Here is a 20310-nt window from a genome sequence, read left to right on the forward strand (position 1 = left end):
CCCTAAGTCACCAGCAAGGGACACTAATCGATATTATATTTCCCAAGTCGATCAGAATCAGATCAATCAGCAATAAAAATGTAACTATTTACTTCTACACACCTGTGTATGTACATTTGTGATAGAGGTAGACTTGAGATAAGGTGAAGAACTTACCTGGGCCCATCCCGGCCAAATAACCGCCATCGTTGCCCTTGATCCAACCACCATCGTCAACGGTTAAATGGTCAGCAGATATTTTTATATTCTTGCCGTTGATCAAAGAACCTCCTTCCATGTAGAGCCGACCGAACGCCAGTTGATATTGATCCAAGTGAGCAAATGGCTCTGAGGCGTTGATAAGCGATTCAGCTTTCATAATGACAGTACCGGGGAAGTGATAGTTGAGCCGCGATCGTCGATTTGTTGATCCGGTTTGAAACAGTCTTAGCTGAGCGTTATTAACCAGGGTCATGTTGATGACATGATCAAATGTACCCTCGGCATGGACGAATACATCATCTATGACCGTATCAGGGGCCATGCCTAAATATCCGAGTTGATAGATATAACTATTGAATGGGAGATCAATGAATTTGCGGTGTAAATCAAGTATTTGATTAGGACCGATATGGACGTATCCGCTACGATCACCAATCATGTGTGTAAAGAATAAATCAGATCCGTTGTTAAATGGTTTCGGTAAGACGGCGAGATGAGCCTTGCCATAGATTTGGAATTCATCAAATTTTAATTTGAAATTATTACCGACTAACCAATGATCCGCAATATTAGGCAGTATCCATGCTTTGAAGCTGTCCGTCTTGAGCTCAGAATAATTTGCGATCATCTTTACATATTTGCTTTCAAGGTTATTGTTGTTTATGTATAGAGTAGAATGGTTATGTTTTTTATGATACAGAAAAACAGTTCCTGGCCCCCCTGATTCGCCCACCTTTTCTGCAGCCCCACCCTGACATTGATAACCGCCGAGATAGGTCATGTTCTTTGTAAAATACAAAGCTACCCTTCCTCCGCTACCACCTCCTCCATTTCCACCCGGGAATTGGCTACCGCCATTTGCAGTCACATTTCCCAACCCACGGAACAGATTGCAATCAATCCAAATACTTCCACCAGAACCTCCTCCCGCATAATTAACCACAGCGTCTTGACCATTTGATTGAATCTGTCCATCCAGTAACAACTGACCGGTCACATTTATCCAAAGCTTTCCACCACCCGAACCTCCAATTGAAGGACCTCCACCACCGGAACTGCCATACAAAGAAGGCTCAAATAAGTGACCGTACGGTTGGCCAGTCAATGAAATTCCACCCCCACGCCCACTAGTACCTCCATGTCCACCCCCGGAAGATCCTTTATTGCTTCTGAATCCTTGACCAATATTGATTCCTTTTTGCACATCTTTGGAGTCTACCGAACTGTATCCGAGTCCATTTGCGTTAAGCGTACCTCCATCATCAATCGTAAGATTAACAGCTTCAATATTCATATCTGTTCCCTTAATTGTTCCTCCGCCTTCGATAAAAATGTCTTCTGCTTTGATAGAAATTCCGTCTTGATAAGGAGCTTTTCCAAATGCCTGGATTGTCGCATTATCTTGGACTCTGATCTTTTGAAATCTGTAGTGATTTTTTATTTGCAGAAAGGTATTACCGCCTTTTTCCATTGACAGCATACCATTATGATGTAGAGTCAGGTTAATAATATTAGCAAGAGTTCCATGTAACCAGACACTTACGTTATGGACGGTAGTTATCGGCGCCAAACCTAAAAATCCTCCAGTATATACTCGCACATTAAACGGTAGATCAATTTCATCTCGAATCAAATCAAGAGTGTGACTTCTACCTAAATGCACCGTACCAGACCGATCACCAATCATATATAAGAAGAACACATCAATTTGAGTATGAATGTCAGATACTGGAGGCCACATTGCAAGGTGAGCTTCACCGTAGATCTGCAATTCCTCAAAATGGTAAATATATGAAGAATTAGCGAAAACGTGTTTTCCTGAAACGGGCATAATCCATGTACGGCATCCGTCAAATTTTGCTTTGGAGTAATCAACGATCTTGTGTTCCTGATCGAACGGACCAAGCCCTTCATTATCGATGATCAGTGTCCTGTGTTTCTTATGCATATGATAAATAAATACCGTACCAGCACCACCATGTTCGGAACGACTTCCACCATCTCCAGATTTCCCACCGTTGGCTTTGTACTGGAACGAACTCATGGTTTTGTTGTAATTAAAATAAAAAGCGATTCTTCCACCGGCACCTCCGCCCCCTGGACTTTTGTTGTTGATCGAACCCATGCCTCCTCGTGCAGTGATCCGACCGTAGCCACGAATGACGTTACAGTACATCCAAATGCTGCCACCACTGCCGCCTCCACCTCCGCTTAAGGGCGTGGCATCATAACCATTGGCTCGAATTTCACCGTCAATCTGAATCACTCCAGTTACGTTCATCCATATAAGGCCGCCACCTGAGAAAATGAAAAAAGAGAAAATATTAAATCAATGCGTTTTTATTTTACTCCTCGAGTTTTTTTTTTATTTTGTTTCTTCAGAAGTTGAAATAGAAAAATAAATTTTATATTTTTGTGTTATATATTCGCCGTGGCCGATTGTCAGATATATTTTCCAGTCTATATGATTTCTAAAAAAATCACTTTTGTCATTGTTTGAATATATATAGTTGGAAGCAGAATAAAACACACGCAGCTGGTTATAAACTATTTTGTTTATTCAAATCAAACATTTTTGATTTCAGAATGAGAGTTATAGTATTAGTGACGACGCACGTAGTCGGGTTGATAGTAGAGAAAAATGTGCCGCTTAGCTTGCTCTTCGTCGCAGCTCTCTATCTCTCTCTTTTTCACGTTGTCTGCTTCCTGTATTTTATTGCCACATCAAAGCATTCCATCACACATTGCCTTGAAATGTCAGTCATTTACGCTGACTTAAGCTCCGAGGATTATACGTTCCTATTTTGCCTTCTTTGACGTGATTCTTGGACACCAGGCAAATAATAATAGTTGAAATAATAATAACAGTTTAAAAAATGTTACAAATAAATAAAATCAGAAATACAAATAAAAATATTCACAGAAAACCTATCCTTTACTTTCGCACGATAGCAGGTTCGTTGAGTTTTGTCAACATATATCTGATGATAGTTACAACAGGAGACAGTATATATGTAGTGGTTTAAACATGGACGTAGAAAATCAAAATGCACAATCGTTTTTTGCGCACGTTGTCTGCGCATACTCTATCCTGAATGAAAACAAATAATTATCCGTTTGACAAATAAGAAAACTTTTAAAATTTATGTGAAATGGTATTTCTGGGAGCCATCCAAATCTATTAAAAAAAAATTGTTCTCAATAAAACAGTGGAAACCAGTTAACCCGATTGTGCGGATCGGTGTCGCTGGGCGATTCACTTTGAAAGCAAACAACGAGACACACACAACTCATCAACTTGATATCGCCTGGCGATTAGTATAAACTTTATTCAATGAAATAATATGAATTTTTTTCACTGAAATATTGTACTAATATAAACACAAAAGAACAGTAACTCCTTTAAACAAGCAACAATGAATTATAATTTATATAAATGAGTAAAGAATTTTTAAAATGATTTTTTCTGGCACCTGACATTTAATTAATCTTAATTAATCGAATTAGACTTCTTCAATGTCTCAGTTAAATAATCCCTCGTATTTTTACAAGAACGCAAAAAATATTCACAAACATTTTACATTTTGCTGTAAACTTCTATTTAAAACATATCTAAAATATCTCTTTAGTGAATTTATGTCTTTGATACTCATTTTTTTTTCACTATTTTGTTTTCTTTACTGTATAACATGCCACTCGTATTCTCACAATTGATTATTAAACCCGTAAATATTTTCACAAAAATATTTCTCTAAATCCGGCGCATTCTTAAATACTTCTACACTTAGAATAAACCCTTAAACCAGGTGAAGTTGTGATATACATATATATATATATATATATATATATATATATATATATATATAATGGGTTAAGAAATTCCAACGAAAGAAAGATGTACATTTAAATAAGGGAGTAGTCACCAACAATGTGTATTTTTAACATTATTTTATTATTCCGTTTCTTGGTTTTTCATTGAGAATTATGTTTGGATCATTGTAATAATGTTTTTAAGTCATTGAAATCGTTTCAGACGGCCTGTGATGCGTCCTTGTCACACACACACACACACACACACACACACACACACACACACACACACACACACACACACTATCCCACCCTAAAGGAAAAGAAAAAAAACATTAGCAGAAAGAGATAGCGACTACAGCCAGGTCAACGTCTCCCTGGACAAGCCCGATAAAAGAGCAATAAAAATTGAGCATACCAATGAATAATAAATACTTACAAGCCCCCACCCCTTGAAAAACTTCAAATTAACTACGAAAATCGCCATTTTTACATCTCCAACACATTTGAAAATAATTTCTGACGAGGACGCATCACAGACCGTTTGAAACGCGCGTAAAAACGATTTCAATGACTTAAAAACATTATTACAATGATCCAAACATAATTCTCAATGAAAAACTAAGACACCGAATAATAAAATAATGTTAAAAAATACACATTGTTGGTGACTACTCCCTTATTTAAATATATATATATATTTAAATAAGGGAGTAGTCACCAACAATATATATATATATATATATATATATATATATATATATATAAACTTGGGATTCGACACTCGAAGCTCAGTTTCGAATCCCCAGTTCGAATATGTTTAACTGATAAGCCCAAATGAGGGCAAAACTCGAGTATTGGACTTCCGTTCTGTTGGGTATTATGGCTCTTGTGAGCTGCCACGTTGTTTTAGTGTATATATATATATATATATATATATATATATATATATATATATATATATATATATATATATGGGGAATTTGACCTAGATTCTAAAGAGCAGAGTTTATTTTAATGCGCTAGTAAATGTATTAATACTTTTTAAAAAAATTTTTTTATTACATTTTCACCCCAAACAAGGCACATTGCCATTTTAATGTAGGAGGCTTCTATCAGGGGAAACATCTACTGGGGTACTATGTAGGGATTAGGGCAGCGAGATGTTGGTTCTCGTTGCACTTGAACTTATGCATGTCAGTACAGTTGGGGAAGCAGTGACCTGGAATGGAATTCCAAAGTCTAGCAGTTCTGGGGAAGAAACTACTGGAGTAGAAAGATCTTTTACATCTAGGGATCTCTACAGTATGGGGGTGGGATTTTGCAGCTTGTCGGGTCTGTCGAGGGTGTTCACGTCGTGGGGGCACAAGTGCTTGCAGTTCTTCAGAGCATTCACCATTATAATACTTGTAGAACAGGCAGAGGGATGCAACGTTTCGACGATGGGACAGAGGCTGAAGTTTTGATGCCAGTTTAGGGCCTATCAGATTTGCGACACTCTTTTGAACCCTGTCAAGGAGCGAGAGACTAGTAGCCGATGCACCGGCCCAAATATGACAGCAATACTCCATACATGGGCGAATAGTGGCCTTATAGAGGTACAGGATACTTTCGGGTGTTAGAAGTTTTCTAGCACGGTAGAGAGAGCCCACCTTCCTCGCAGCGGCCCTGGCAATGCCCTCGATGTAATTTTTCCAACTCATGTTTCCTGTGAACGTTAGGCCAAGGAGCTTGAAAGACGTACTCTCAGCTAAAGAGTTGTTGGCCATTGCTATAGGTGGTAGAGAAGGTTTCTTGTAATTATTGAACGAAACCAGTTTTGTCTTGGTGGCATTGAACGTTACCATCCATTTTTGTCCCCATTCCACTACTGATTGGAGGTCATCAATACTATTAAAAGAAAACACTGCTCATTGTACTGTAGATGTATAAGCTCGATACGCATAGATATCATATAGCTATTTTAATATTGAGTAAAACGATTCATGATTTTGAATTAAAAATCAGTTTCAAAAGGAAAACAAACACAATCAATAGATTGTACGATCGTTTCGGAAACGATTTTTTTTTATTGAAATAGACAATATGTCTTGAATAATAATTTGATAAAAGATATTCTTTAAACAAAGTCTCCTAATTGCAAAAATGTGTGTGTGTGTGGGGGGGTTAAAGACACCAAAATAAAACGAGCATTTTTTGTAGAAAGGCAGATATTTTTTCGCTCCCTTTTAAACCTTGCCATTATTTCAGTTAATCTATTCTTTGGCATGCTGTTAAGCATCTTTGAGCGACCCCAACATTACTATTGTGAGCTTCTTATTTTTGCCCATCAACACCTTCTCTCATGAGCCTTTCAGAGAAAAATGATTTTATTAATTGAGAAGATATTTCCAGCTATATCGTTGCAAGATATCTTGTGGAATACATTTTTATGCCATACCCTATCAAAGGCCTTTGATATATAAAGAGCAATTGTTCTAGAAAGGAAGCTTTTGTCAAGAAATTCGCTAATCCTACGAGATATAACCCTTTATACTAATCACCCTCTCATACTAATCTCCCTAGGGAATTTATTTAAAAAATACTTCGATGTGTTAAACCCTTCTAGTAAAAAATCTATTAAATTGCCGAATTGACCCAAACACTTCACGTAAGTTTAACGTTGAACATTGTGGAAAGGTAAGGAATATTAAAAGTTCCTTGCATAGATATCTTTTCGCATTTGTTTTTAATTTTTGCATGTCAGTAATGAAAAAAAGTTTTCCAGTATAAAAGTAAAAAAAAAGAAACTAAAGAGAAAAGTGGAAAATTGTTCCTATTTTGATACGCATTTCAAATCTCACTTCATATCTTGGCAGTTATCTGCTATAATAAATCTCACCTGACTGTTTAAATGTATGTATATATGTATGTATGCATGCATGCATGCATGCATGTATGTATGTCTGTCTGCCTGCCTAAAATGTTCGACAGATGCGAAGGATTTTCACGAGATCGGTATCGTCTTTCAGTTCGATTTTTCGAACGACACATATCGAAAATTTCGCTAAAAACATTTATTCCTTACACCTAACTGAGCACTTTTCTACAAGGAGGGATCGCTTTTTTCGCCGATATTTTTGAAAGTCATCCCCTCTTTTCGATATGCTAGTCTTAATTTAAACTTTCGCCACTTTAGGTTTTGTGATTTCACGTTCTTATATTTCTTTACACGTTCTTATATTTTTTCGCAGTATGGGTTCTAACATGCATGCCTACCACCACTTTTTCGTTTTTTGGCTCAATACACACCTCTAAACACCCAGGCAATGCCGGGGACCCAGGATAGTCTGGTATAATTATCAGTTTCAAGGAACTAAACATGTCAATGGTCAACCTAATGATAATAGTAAATGACTTAGCTTCTATGAATTGAATTTCCACGCATTTTCTTATTTAGCGAAATATTGTTGACTGTTTTGTATATTTTTGCATGAAATAGTGATTAAGTAATTATAAAATAATTAAGTTATTAGATGAAAATGAAACTCACCTGCTCCACCTGGAATGTTCTTAGGACCACGAGCACCAGAACTGCCAAGTAAATCTGGTTGATACATGTCTCCATATGCCAAACCGCCTGCACGTTTAATACCGGGTGTTATAACCAGAGCACGGCCACCGCTTCCACCATGACCTCCTCCGCACCCAATTCCGTTCGGTCCATCTGGATAACCTTGATTCACGCTACCATGAAGCGACATCGCTCCATGACTCGCATTACTATGTGTGCTGTTATAACCTAGGCCGTCAGCAGAAATCATCCCAGCAGAATCGACAGTAATATTGACCGACACCATCGTTAAATGCGAACCATGCAAGACACCACCGCCTTCAATATGTAAGTCCAATGTAGTGAACCTAATTCCCGGTTGATTGATAGGATCTATCGAGGTATTTACAACAGCAGTGTTCTGTATTCGAACAAAATCGAATTTATAATGATTCCGCGTTTCTGTCACGGTATGTCCACCATCTCTGAGCCAAAGATAACCGCCGTGGTGTAAAGTCAAATTCCGGACGTTGGCCAGAGTTCCACTGATGTATAACTCTATACCATGGACAAATGTCGTAGGAGCCAATCCCAAAAACGCATCTGAATATACAATACAACTAAATGGCAAATCGATCTCTCTTCTTGTTAGATCTAATGTTTGATGTTCCGCCACATGCAGATATCCCGTTCGATCCCCGATCATATATTTGAAAAATAAACTAACATTCTGGACTGCTTTTATTGCGAAATGAGCATTTCCGAAAATCTGAAGTTCTTCAAAATGAAATGCACTTGAATTCTTTGCAAAAGCGTGCTTTCCCGACTCGGGCAAAATCCATGTCCGCCCGCCTTCATTTTCCAGATTGTTCCATTCAATCTCTTTCGTTCTCGGTTTGTACTTGGTTCCATTGTTATCGATAATTATCGTTCGGTGATCTTCCACAACATGGTAGATAAAGACAGTGCCAGCTCCACCTGCTTCACATCTATCACACGGATTCCCGGGATCTCCGCCATTGGCCAAATACCGAAATTCAGAAAACGTCTCATTTACTTTAAAATGCAGAGCTATCCGGCCGCCACCACCTCCACCGGCACCAAGCTTAGGTTTCACATGTGCTCCGTGTCCACCTCGGGCCAATATCTTACCAAACCCTTTAATCCAGTGCGCATGAATCCATATACTTCCGCCGCTTCCACCACCACCAACCTCTTTGTTAACCACACGGCCATCTTCTCCGTTTACGCTCACTTGTCCGTCGAGTAAGAGCGTGTTCGAAGCATTTATCCAAATTCGACCGCCACCTGCGCCTCCTCCTTTGCCTCCACCGGCGCTTCCGAACAACAACGGTTCGTAGATTTCCCCATACGACTGTCCTGTTATTTGAGTATCTGGAAAGAAAGAGGAGACTAAATTGAAAACATGTTTACGAAATACACTGTGTGTTCAAAAAGTATAAAATACAAAAATATCGAAACAGGGAAGAACGATAAAATTGTCGCCCTACAAATTCCCGTTTGGTGAAAACCAGTTTACTTTTTTGTTGCAAACCATCTACTAGTTGGCCAGCTGTACTAATTTCAAGAGTGATAGGAGCCTTCTATCATGTCTGAAAGTGAAACAATGTTCAACGAGTAATATCGAAGATGCGCCGCTATAAAACTCATGCTCTTTACCGAACCATTGCCAGCACCTTTAAACTGCAAAACAGGACGGTTCAATACTTGATATCTCAACTCAACTAAATTTCCGGTCACGGTTATGGTTTTTGCTGTGGTTTCGACGTCAGCTCGAAAGTAAACCTGGATGTGCTGAAGAATGTCGTGATCATTTGGTGCAATCAGTCGCTGGTAGACATAAAAGCTTAAAGAGAGCGAAGCTTGGCTTTAGAAGGAGTGCTACATCTTTGTACCTCTATCTCACTGACCTGAACCCGCTGGACTACTTCGTTTGGTCATAATTTGCCGCCTTAAAGAAAACAAACCTAGGGCTTTCTTTTAAAACTTTTATTAAAAAATCAATTCAGGTAACCTGATTATGTATTAGAGCTGATATCTATCAAAGCCAGGGTCTTTTTATAGTTATGGGCCGACGCTGAATCCTGCTGCCAGACCTCAGGTCTTTCAACAAATTGAACCCTGGGATCAACACACTCTTTAGCACATCCAGGCACACTTTTGTGTTGACTTTCAAGCTGACTTTGAAGATGTGGTGTAGCATTATCTGGCTTTCACTTGAAACAACACCAAAGACCATAACCGTGGCCGGAAACTTAGGTGAGCTCAGCCGTCGGACATTGAACCTTCCGGATTTGCATTTCAAGGCTTTTGACAGTGGTTCTGCTGTTATAACTTGGACTAGTAGAGAGCATGAGTTGTACAGCGGCGCATCTCCGATCTCGTCCGTTGAACATTGTGTCACTTTCAGACATGATAGAAGGCTCCTATCCCTCTTGAAATTTGTACTGGGCAACTAGTAAATGGTCTGCAACAAAAAAGTAAGCCGGGTTTTAACCAAATGGAAATGGAATCATCCTGTCTTTTTTAGGGTGACAATTTTATCGGTTCACCGATATATATATATATATATATATATATATATATATATATATACTAGCAAACTCACAACCTTAACATTTGACCTTAACCTATGACCTAGAAGAAAGTATACACCATATTTAGGTCAGAGACCATCATCATGCCAGGTTTGATCATGATTAGACTAATGGTGTGGGCTGTAGGAGAGATTATATACAGAGGCTATGACCTTGATCTTTGACCTAACTTTGAAACATGGTGTGCATCATCTCAAAAGAAGCGGGTCATCGTCATGCCAGGTTGGTCATATTCGGTCCAGTGGTGTGTGCTGTAGGAGAGTTAAACTCACAAACATACACATACAGACGCTATATATATTGGTATAAAAAGTCTTGGAAGATTTTAACCTTGAAAAATATAATTAAAAAAAATAAAAATTGAATTTTTCGTTGGAAAATTATTTTATCAGTAAAACGTTTAATCCCTTTTCAATCACTTAACAAACTTGCTTTCTTGAACTCACAATATTTCTAAGTTTAAAGGGGTCGTCAGTTGTTTACCATGAAACACTGTTTGGGGATTTCAAAATAGTATATCAAATCATGGTTTACCTGCAGAGTTGATTAAACAAAAGAAAAAAAATGCTCCGTATTAAATAGATCCAGTTTTTTGTACCTATTAAATAGACCAACCTATTCATGTTAGCATTTTTTTTCTTACCCGTTTCCGTGTCTCAAAAAATAAAAATGATTTTTTACAAATCTACTGCCCTACTGCATTTAATAATTACGGTTATATATATATATATATATATATATATATATATATATATATATATATATATATATATATATATATATGAGGTTGGTGCAAAAATAATATCGTTTTACCATGAAGAACGCCAGAAACCGCTATTATTTTTGCACAAACCTAATATATATATATATATATATATATATATATATATATATATATATATATATATATATATATATATATATGGGGTACACTTTATGAATTAACATCGATAGTTTTATAATTCGAAATTATTGTTTTTATAAATTTGATGGATTATTCTGCGCAAATGAAATTCTCATTGGGCGAGTTTGATATTTTTCCATTTGTCTGATTAGAGTCGTTAAACGCATTAACTTGATGGACGATAACATTAACTAACCTTCGCCATGTCCCCCGCTTCCTCCGTGTCCAGCGCCGGTCGTTGACTTTCCATAAACAACACCCAGACCAGGATTTACCTGTCCATTTTTCCCGAGATTTGTTGGACTGGGTCCGCCATCAGCCACTTCATAACCGAGTCCATCGGCGTTGATCACACCATTTGCGTCCACTGTAATGTTTTCAGAAATGAAATACACGTTGCTTCCTCGGATTCTGCCTCCGCCGTCAACGTGTAAGTCAATCGTGGAAAACGTAATGCCATCCTCGCTGACCGGATCAGTTAACATGTGAAGGCGACCTTTCGTTTTCACGTGAACTTTATCGAAATTGTAAAAACTTGCTTTGCCCTTCTCCGTACGTCCATATCTTTAATATAGCAAAAGAAAATAAAAACGCTTTAACTTAGGCACTGCGATAAACAAACCTATCTACACACACACACACACACACACACACACACACACACACACACACACACACACACACACACACCTATATATATACATACATATATATGCAAGCATATATAAACACCAATATATATATATATATATATATATATATATATATATATATACAGGTCACGAAAGATAAGCAACGTTAAACCTGGTTAATACAAGATGGGTGACAATTTGGGAATTCTAGGCGCTGTATGTGCTCTCCGCTTATCTCGGCATTTGTTTCAAGTCTTCCTGTATATACACTTCCATTGCCACTGGTATTTAACAATGTCGACTCAGGAGAGGTTTGGTTTGGTATTGCGCGCCTCCTGCCAAAAAAATTTCGCGCGCAGGCCCCCCTTTGTTGGTATCCATAGTCTATCAAAAACTGAAGGGGCATCTTATATTTTATATATATATATATATATATATATATATATATATATATATATGTGTGTGTGTGTGTGTGTGTGTAAAGCTTATATATTTCTATGTATTTTAAGATAGTAATTAAATATTGATAACTAACAGAATGTTCTCATTTAAATAGCTCAATATTACTTATACTAGAGCTATAAAAGCTTTTCTTTAAGATATCACGTAAGCAAGAACAGGCACACAAGTATTTATACATTTTTTATATGTTTGTATTTTATTATTTTTATTGAAAAATTGTTTAGTTTTCCTTCTAGTTTGTCTATTATTCGATCGTCTGAATTAACTAAAATTAATGAATCATCTCTATATAGCCCTTTTTTAGACACAGTATTCTTTTATTCATCTCTTTTAGTATGTACATACCTATTCTGTGGAAATAAAATTAGACTGCAATCAACCCTAAACCATAACAACAATACTTGTGCACCTTACACTATTCTATATAAACTATAACTATAACCATCCTAAAAGTATGAAAAAAACAATTATTTCCAGGATATAAAAATAATATCAAGGATATAAAAAATGAGCATATGTTCGATTAAAAAAAGGATTATTATAACGAAACATTAACTAAATCAAAATGTCAGGCGAAAGATCAAATACATAAAGGAAGTAAATAATGAAGATATAGGGTAAACTACACCATATCATATATCATGGCGATGAAGGGAAAATGTAGGCAATAAAAATATGTATAAAAATAAAGATAAGTTTAAGAGGAATTAAATTAAAAATGATAAAAACATATAACTAATAATGCAGAGAAATAGACGCAAAAAGCAAGTTTGGTTTTATCCACCTTTCAGCGAACATATACAAAATAGACTCCTAAAGAGTTTAACAAAATAATTAATAAGACCTTCCCCTGGACAATAGATTAAGTACAATAATTAACAAAAACACATGTAAACTTTCATTCTCAACTACTGCAATTTTAAGTAAAACTATAACAAGTTCTAATAATAGAAAATTAATAAAATAGTGAATAATAGTAGGACAAGCTCAAAAGAAGTAAATATTGAAAAGTGTAACTGTAGAATACCTAAGGAATGCCCATTGGGATGCAATTGTTTAATTTCTGAAATTGTATACAAGTGTGAAGTAACGGTGGATAATATTATAATGATATACCTAGGCGAAATTGGATGTGATTTTTAAGACAGATACAGAGACCATATTGCATAACTTAACATTGAACCGGAGAAAGATCTAAATTGGAATGATCGATAAGCATAGAAGTATAGATACGACAATAATAAATATTAAAAAAATAAATATAAAAAGAGAAACAAGACTGCATTAGGGGACTGGATTATGGAGCTACGTAAGAATAAAATAGAATTGAAATGACAATGATCAATAGTAGATAAAGCTAGAAAATATAAACCTAGTAAATCAAAAAGATGTCATCTATGCTCACTTAAGTCATAGTACATAGTAAATTCTAAAGAAGAAGTTAAAAAAAGTTTAATGTAATACAAAGCTGTCTACATAGAAATAAATTTCTATTATCACGCCTATGACGTGATTAAAATAACATGTACATAAAAATAATAATCCAAAATATGTTGGTTGTTAAATGCAAGTGTTATAACAGAATTTTACATTTAATACGAGCAGTTTAGGATGGTACAATAAATTAAGAAATAGTTCGTTAACTTTACATATAGGGAATAAACTAAATATAACTTAAATCAGGAAAATAGGATTAAATTTAAACTTAATAATCATTATTTATAATTAATTACAACTTGAGATATTTCCATACTACAAAAAACGAAATAAAATATTACGTAATTGCAAAATATGGAGGTGAACATATGATGATGGATTAAAAATAGCTCTAAACCAAATATTAGTTTGAAGTAAACTAAGTATAAAATTTAACCTAGATAACTATAAAGAGAATGTGAGAAATTCGGGCATAAAACTAAGAATAAAAGACAATAAAAATAGTGAATTGAAAATATAAAAGAAATGTCGATAAAATTATGAATCGTTAAATATGGGCAAAATCGAGTTATGCCCCTTATACTCCCCTGATATACTGAATTATACGGAAAGAGTAAAAATTAAAAATAACAAACAAAATAAAACAAATATATCATGTTTATATAAGGATAAGGTTGAAAATGATAGATTTAACTTATAAATTAATTACATAAACATTATGAAGTGACGATACATAATAACTTAAATGATTTAAATAAACCTTTTAATTTATAATCTTTTTTCTAAAAACCATAGCAGATAAAGGGAAAAGGAAAAACAAATACATCGTAACATGTAAATAAACACTTCTATGAAACTAAAGAAAAAAATATAAATTAAGACTAAAATCTGCAAGGTGTAGTTTTAGGGCACGGGAGTAGATAAATCAATAAATAAATCAGAACCAGAAAATTATTATAAATTAAAAAAACGTTAAAGGATGAAATGTTATATTTAGAAAATATACATATGAGGTTGAAGTCTCAAATAATGCATGAATAAAATGGATAAGACAAACTTATAAAAGAGAAAAAAAAACAATAACACGGCGATGGTACTTTTTACTTTTTACGATGGTATTTTTATTATTTTATATTTTACTTTTTTATTATATAGATATAATATCACACCGTTCGGTGTTGCATCGCCATAAAAAAACACACTCCTAAAAAAGCGCCCTTTGGCGAACTAACTTCAAGCAACAGAAAAATAGGCAGATCCCAGTTGCGCTACAAGGACATCCATAAGCGTGATATTAAAACGCTGGGCATTAACACGCAAAACTGGGAAGAACTTGCTCAAGACCGTGACCTATGGTACTCCACCATCAGGTCCAATCTAGAGCATGGGGAGAGATTATGTAGAAAGAAAAAAAGATCTCAGACGCCAATGAAGAAGGCAAGAAATACCATCAAATGAGTTTACATTAACTATAATCGATGCGGTCGCCTATGCCGCTCAAGGATAGGCTTAGTTAGCCATCAAAGAAGATGGAGACCAACTTCATGCGCAATTGAATATGGTTGCTCCGCAAGTGCCAGCCATCACAATCGTGACGTATAAAACAATGTTTATAAACCCACAGTGTCTCCAGAAATGAATGCACAGGTGTAGCAGTGTATACACAAACACCGAGCGTATGTATAAATGTATGTATAACCGTGTCTGTAACTAAACTGTATCCTAAACTATAACTAAACTGTATCCTAAACTGTAACTAAATTATATTCTCAACTGTAACTAAACTGTATCCTAAAATGTAACTAAACTGTAACTAAACTGTATCCTAAACTGTATGTCTAGAATACATGCTTCCTTCCTTTGAATGATTTCGTGCTTGTGCATTTACACATAACAATAAACTGTTCACAAAACGTATACACTCGTGAACAGGGTGTGTGTGACGTTAGCTTATATATTAAACAGGTTGAATATACATAGCAGTTCCGTAAAAAATAAAAACACAATGGCCGTTTAGTAACGGACTACTAACCTTCGTTTCATAAATAATAGTAATTCTCTGCGAAGCACTATCACCAGGCGATTTTTATTTTAATATTTCCGTAGTTTTATTTTCATACGTCACATTCTCATGCTTCGTTCGGAGTCTCGCGACGTCTCTAGATTTCTATATCCTTACTAAATTCGCTCTATAAAGTCTCTATAAAAACTCATGATATAACAAAACCTCGTTCCTGTTTCAGTGTCTCCTTAGTAAGAAGATCAATCTTTTTTGTTTATTGTTAAATACTTTAATTTTGTTTATGTAAATACTCTAATGGACATTAAACTATTTTGTACACTAAATTCTAAAGACCTTTGTTATCGTTAACCTGTTTTTGCATTTTACCATTTAAGTATTGTTATTGCAAATATTTTAAACTGGCCTTAAGTTATTTGCCTGGTAGGAAAATCCCAATTTGTTATTGCTTTTCATAATTTTTTTCTACAATTCGTTATATTTAGGACAAAATTGCTATTTTTTATTTGTTACTAGCAACGCAAACTAGTAAATGTGATGATTCCTCCAATGATCAGCAAGAATTTTATTGTACTAATCATATTGTATTGATTTCAAAAGTTTTTAAAGAATATCACACGCTTGGTTTTTAATCAGCGGTATTAGCTACCGTATTATTTAATGACTGCTGGATAGCAAAACTTTCAAATTAACGCAGTGAAACGTATATATATATATATATATATATATATATATATATATATATATATATATATATATATATATATATAGCTTAATGTAATGTAATCAAAATTAATCAAAATTACCCACTCCATAGAAAATACACACCCACAAACCGTTAAAATAAATTACCACACCGCAACAATACACCCCATATTTAAGCATAATACATAGACCCCTTAATCTCAACACAATGTTAAAGACCATATATATTCTTATATATCATACTATATATAATAAGCTTCTCCTTATTTATTTAGAATTCAATAAAGCTTCCCCCAACATTCTATAATTCCTCTTAATCTTTTTCATTCCTAATGAATCTTACGTTAGGCGTCGCATCTCCCCCATGCTACCTAGCACCTTCTCTACTCTTCTGATGAAAAGCAATAGGCTTCGAAACCCTGGCAAAAAGAGTCCCTTCTATCCCCCAAATTTTGCCTGTATTCCATTATTCAATAAATGATCCATTCTATTCTACCTATATATAGTTTTGTGTCTTCATTTCATACTCTTGTCCTATATATATATATATATATATATATATATATATATATATATATATATATATATTTACACAGTGATCACCACTTATCAAGGCCCGGAAGCCACTCAGGGATAAGGGTTATTGCAAGTACATTAAGTTAGTGAGGAGATTTGTTGAAGTGTTTACTTAAGGGGGCGGTTCATTAGGAATTTGTTAACATTGGACTTGAAGACATCCAAGTTGTAGTCTATATATTATATATATATATATATTGTTAAGTTTGCAGGTTGAAACAAGTAACGTAGAAAGCAATACAAATGACGACTCAACAAACAAAGGGAGATCAAATAAGAAGTGTATTAGGAAAAGGTATATTTACAGGATATTTACATAATGGTGTCAAATAAGAGAGTCTTTGCTGGAGAAACATATCTGATCTCGGCGGCCTTCGATGGCTTCTGGTGAACACAGACTCAGACTAACTCAGATGGTGGGATCCTTCTACCGCTCCAGAAGATGTCTCACTACTGATGCAATTCTCTATCTATATAAAAGCCAAGTACGTCCAAGAATGGAATACTGTTGCCATATCTGGGCAGGAGCTGCTAAAAACAGCCTATCCTGCCTTGACAGAGTACAAAATAGACTTCGTGGCTTAGGGAGGGATGCCCTTTTCTCTAACCTGCAACCTCTCTCCCACAGAAGAGACGTTGCGAGCCTATCCTTGTTTTATCGTTATTTCCATGGCAGTTGCTCGTCTGAACTCCAATCTCTGGTCCCCCCTCGCCAATCTTTCACGAAAAACACCCGTCTAGCTGAATCCACCGTGAAAAATTTCCCCCACTCTATATCTGTGCCTAAATCAAAACGTGGATTCCATGAACAAAGCTTCTTTCTTAGAACTGCACGCCTGTGGAACTCTGTTCCGTCTGCCTGCTTCCCACCTGACTACAACTTGGATGTGTTCAAGTCCAACGTTAACAAATTCCTAATGAACCGCCTCCTTTAGTAAACACTTCATCAAATCTCCACACTAACGTTATGTACTTGCAATAACCCTTATCCCTGAATGGCTTAATATATATATTATAAGGAAACACTTCATGTAAACTTTCGGCTGTCAGCTTTAATATTGTATAATTTTATCATCTACCAATTATTTTACTGGTTAATAAACAACTTTAATTTATTCCAAAAGTCCGGATCCGTTATATATCAAGTTTTGAGTCTTTAGACGAACACTTGACAGAGTAGTTTGGTAGAAATCGTTTCACATACACATTAGAAAAGATCGATATATATATATATATATATATATAGATGACTATATATATATACATGTATATATATGTATATACATATATATTTATATATATATATATTTAAGATAAATATAAAGATAGATATTTAGGTAGATATTTACATGTATATTGCATTTAATTTATTTAAAAAAATCTTACCTATACAGCCAAAGATTGGCGTCATAATCAATGGTCAAATTTTTAACGTTGACTAAAGTTCCATTGAGGTAGATGTTGACTCTGTCCATTGTTGTGTTTGGAGCCAATCCTACAACACCGTATTCATAAACATGCACTGAAAACGGGAGGTCGATGCTGTCTCTCTGCAAATCCATTGTCTGGTTGTCACCGACGTGGATCGCTCCCGATCGGTCACCGATCATGTAGCGAAAGTAGAGGCTCGCGCTCGGATATGTACTAGACGTCTGAATCGCTAGGTGGGCTTGGCCGTAAATCTGGAGTTCATCGAAATGGTAACTCTGGTTGCGATCTGTGGAACAAATACATTTTGAAAGGTTTCTGAATTTTGGAGATGAGAATTGGTTATTATTTGGATTCTTCGGACTACTCTTCTTATATTGCGTCTTATTTCACAATATTTCGGTCGACATTCTTCAGATGTCTCTCGTCGAACTCGGGAATCTTTCTATCAAACTCGGAAATTTGCACCAAATTTCGACCTTAATCCTTTATTTAATCTACAAGACTTTTATGCTCTCATTGTGCCAGCCAGGACAAGGGTGAAGTCTAAAATAATTGTATTTTACAGTGTCGCCTGTACTGAGAATTACATCTTTAAACGTCCATAAGAGTTCATCTTAACAATTAAAAAAATACTAAGTACTTTATCCATTACGTTACAGATCCTGGTGGATGAAATAAAGGCGTTAGTTCGAAATTCTATACAGATTTCCAAGTTAAAAAGAAAGATTCCCGAGTTCGACAAGATACACCTGAAGGTCGGAGGTTACATAACAAACAGGTTGAAAACAGTAGTCCGAAGAACCCAAATCATATAAATAAAAAGATTCAAAGTATGCGTTAACCATCATATTTCTTAAATATTGATGTTCAACTGGGTTTAAGTGCATATGCAGGCTGCTTATTTCAGGTAGGTACATTACATGATATGCGTTGCTTTAAAATTTGTATTATGCGCACATATCCTTATTGTTACGTTTTATCAGGAGAGATGCTATAGTGCATTTGTGTTATCCGTCACTTAAGCAGTGATAATGTTGATATCGGTGTTGAATAAACAATAATAATACAAATATAGAACCCTTAAACGGATGTTTAAAAATTTCTGAGTTAGAAAACGTGAATTATAAAATAGTGAGAATCGAAATAACGCCAACGGATAAATGAACAAGGAAGAAAATAATGCGGAAAAAACAAAAAAACAAAACAAAAAAAAACAGAAAACGAAAAAAAAAAATCGGTACTTATTCAGAATACGAACCCTGTTGGAATAACGTTAGTATTTAAAAACTTATTCTTAATATAGGAAGAAGAGTGTGTTTTGTAAATATTCTGGGCTTTTACCTAACAATTTAATGAATAAAAAAAATTAAAAAAAAATAACGCAAAAATTTGAATTAAACTTTAAAATATATTAAAAAACAACTCGATCTGTATTTTTCATAAATACCTAAAATTATACAAAGAGTATTCGATTATTCCAAATACTTTTCTCATCTTGAAATTTTTTTTCTTGTAGTGTTTCGGTCGATTTAACAACCGACATTCTACGGTTCCTGTAACGGATAAAATGCTGTTAAATTCAGTTTTAATTCGCATTCCTTTGAGATTAAAGGTTCGTATATTACTGCAGGCAATACAAAAATAATTACGAATGATTTCTACCTGCTTATGATTGACAGATCGAACACATACAATCAGTGTTCATTGTATAAAGCGTTCAGTTTGATCTTTCTTAGTTCGACAAGATACACATGAAGACGATCGGAGGTTACACAAACAAAAAAAATTGTGAGAATAACATTAGATATAAGAACACTACAGGGAATAATCACGATTATTCAAATTATAAATACTCATTTAAAAAAGCAAAAAAATATTCCATTAAGACATATTCAAGATACATATATAGCAATCAATACTGCTCATTTAATATTATGAGACTGGGTTTGTGTTCAGATGAAAACTGCAAAAACGTACAACGC

General features: G+C 35.1%; 1 protein-coding gene across 1 annotated transcript in view; it reads right to left on the minus strand.

Annotated features, from left to right (window-relative positions):
- LOC145249431 (uncharacterized) overlaps positions 1 to 20310 on the minus strand; it is a 911941-nt gene that overhangs the window by 657331 nt on the left and 234300 nt on the right. Inside the window, exons 26-29 of the mRNA XM_080110989.1 lie at positions 18284 to 18614; positions 11262 to 11629; positions 7544 to 8938; positions 157 to 2499 (exon numbers count right to left, since the gene is read on the minus strand). Coding sequence (XP_079967115.1) covers positions 157 to 2499; positions 7544 to 8938; positions 11262 to 11629; positions 18284 to 18614 — 4437 coding nt within the window. The remainder of the gene's footprint in view (positions 1 to 156; positions 2500 to 7543; positions 8939 to 11261; positions 11630 to 18283; positions 18615 to 20310) is intronic.

The sequence above is a fragment of the Euprymna scolopes genome, chromosome 28 (genome assembly GCF_053919585.1).
Source record: "Euprymna scolopes isolate OS-2025 chromosome 28, ASM5391958v1, whole genome shotgun sequence".
Classification (NCBI taxonomy): Eukaryota; Metazoa; Mollusca; class Cephalopoda; order Sepiida; family Sepiolidae; genus Euprymna; species Euprymna scolopes.